Source organism: Branchiostoma belcheri, unplaced genomic scaffold (genome assembly GCF_001625305.1).
Source record: "Branchiostoma belcheri isolate BF01 breed outbred unplaced genomic scaffold, Haploidv18h27 scaffold4, whole genome shotgun sequence".
In the NCBI taxonomy this organism is placed as follows: Eukaryota; Metazoa; Chordata; class Leptocardii; order Amphioxiformes; family Branchiostomatidae; genus Branchiostoma; species Branchiostoma belcheri.
The window spans coordinates 1,813,694-1,815,984 of record NW_017804020.1 but is presented as its reverse complement, the minus strand read 5'-3'; the positions used below and the strand labels follow the sequence as shown (position 1 = coordinate 1,815,984).

At 46.9% G+C, this 2,291-nt stretch overlaps 1 protein-coding gene across 1 annotated transcript in view; it reads left to right on the top strand.

Annotated features, from left to right (window-relative positions):
- Positions 1 to 445: 445 nt before the first annotated feature.
- LOC109476891 (protein Wnt-16-like) overlaps positions 446 to 2,291 on the top strand; it is a gene marked incomplete at its 5' end in the record, with an annotated part of 42,575 nt that continues 40,729 nt past the window's right edge. The window contains one exon of the mRNA XM_019777906.1: positions 446 to 784. Coding sequence (XP_019633465.1) covers positions 446 to 784 — 339 coding nt within the window. The remainder of the gene's footprint in view (positions 785 to 2,291) is intronic.

Sequence of the window (2,291 nt, the reverse complement as noted above, 5' to 3'; positions counted from 1 at the left end):
CAGTAGTAACAAGAGTTCGGAGATCTCATAGCTCCACGAAATGTTTAGATTTTCTTGTAAATTTTGTTGTTTTACTGTGCCCCACCGAATATGAATTATTTGTCCGTTTCTCCTCATACCATTAAAATGCAAAGTCTTAGTACCTACGAATAGCCTCTACCAGGCTTCAGAAGCGACAGGAAAGAGTGGAGGATTTGGTTAGCCAAAGGAGTACAATTTGCCACTCTTTAGCATGTTATCTCATTCTGTCTATTTTGGCTTGTACGAGTACCCTCTCCAGTAGCCTGGGTGCCATCCGTTTTGTAACGGGGCTCCTTGCTCATTGCCACCCGCTTTATAACAGGACTTCTGGTCCCATTACAAAACGGCTGGCACCCAGGCTAGCTTCTGAAGCCTGGTAGGGGCTATATCTATGAGAGATAAATGATGATGTTTTTTCTCTGTTTTTACCCCTGACGACGCCACTACTACTACAGGGACGAGAGAGACTGCCTTCATCTACGCCATCACCAGCGCGGCAGTCGTGCACGCCATCACTCAGTCCTGCTCCGCCGGGAACCTCACGGATTGCTCCTGCGGACGCGTTACGGGCGATTCCGACACCTTACCCCCCAGGGGCAGCGACCTGGAGGGGTGGAAGTGGGGAGGGTGCTCGGACGACATCGTCTTCGGGATGGAGTTTAGCAAAAAGTTTGTGGACGCGGCAGATTCCCGGGGGAGGAAAAAGAGAAGTCGGAACATTCGGAGCATGATGAACTTGCACAACAACGAAGTGGGGAGAAAGGTGAGCCTTTTAAATAAACATATATATAGCACAGAACCTTTCTTGTGGTAGCCTGCGTAGCCGTACCTCTGGACCAAGAGGTTTGGAGTTCGAATCCCGGCTGTTGTCGCTGACCCGACATACACGATACTGGAAAGGGTCGCAGTCCTTAGGACGTGGTCCACTGTTCATTGTAGTCGGCCGGAAAAGAGCTAGGGAAATTTGAACCTGAAAAATTCTGCACATTGCGTCCGTCTTCCCTGTCACGACCAGTGGAAGATTAGCTCTTCAGTGAGCTAAAACTGGATCGAGATCACTTTCCTTTCCTCGAATAACCGTACGAATCCGGTGTTACCTAAGACGATTTTCCCGCGTAACATCCGCTTTCTTCGAGTTTCTGTGTTTGCCCAGCCTAAAGATTATCCCGATTGTCAGACAGGTAAGAATCCCCCTTCCCCCTCCCCGTGTCAACAAACAGCGCCGCTCCGGTGTCCAAACCCGCCAATTTTTACACAAACACCGCTAACACCTGTCTGTACAACCCTGCATTGTTAGTGATAAACACATGTCCGTCTGACCACACAGTGACACGGCTGCCCATATATCACCTGTATATACAAAACTGGAAACATGCAGTGGGACAGATAGTGGTTCTAACACCTTGCGTGACAGAGTATGCAGATGCGCCGGAAATGTGGTCACATCCGTTATCATTGGCCAGGTACCCCCATGTTGTGCCACTGTCATCGTCATCAAATTACACATAACTCAAGCATAAACATATTTGCACTTCGACGATTTTGTCCATATACTGTAGTGTTTGTCTACCGTTGTAGACCATATAATTTATACATGGTGTGGTGTGAAGTTTTAAAGCGTTTTGTAGTTTATGCAAGAATGTTTGTTGACATATCTTTTCGAGCTTAGTCAAGCTCAAAAACCAGCAAAGGAAGACAAAGAGGGATCTTCCTGACACAAACAAAGCCTTGTCAATGGTAAGATGTTGCTGGGGTAGATCTAGAGTGAATCGTCCGCCGACCCGGTCTAGTCTAGTGTCAGGTCACTCCGTTGCGCTTTTCCGTCTCGTAAACGGTCGTTCCCATTTGAAACGGTCAATGCCATGTCTGATCTCTGAATGGTCAATGCCATATCCGAGCGTATAATCACTTTTTTGAGGGACAAAACCATAACGTAACATATAAAAAGGAACATTTCAATTGCAAATATATGACAGCATGCCTGATTAAAAATGGTAAAGATACATGTATTCGTGAAAAAAGAAAGAGCACAAGCTTGGATTCGAATCCGTGTCAAAATACCTAATCCTAAACCCTGATCCTCTACGTACGCCACGAAACATCACGGTATTGAGTGACGGAGCGTGCTAATACTGCTAATAAACTACAAGTTTGCGATTCGGCGATATGACATCGGCCGTTTCAAATGGGGCGGAAATACTCCGTCTTGTCTCTCAGTATAAAATCAGCTTCTGTCGACCCCGACTGTGCCTCGGACCTCGCCCTCTCAT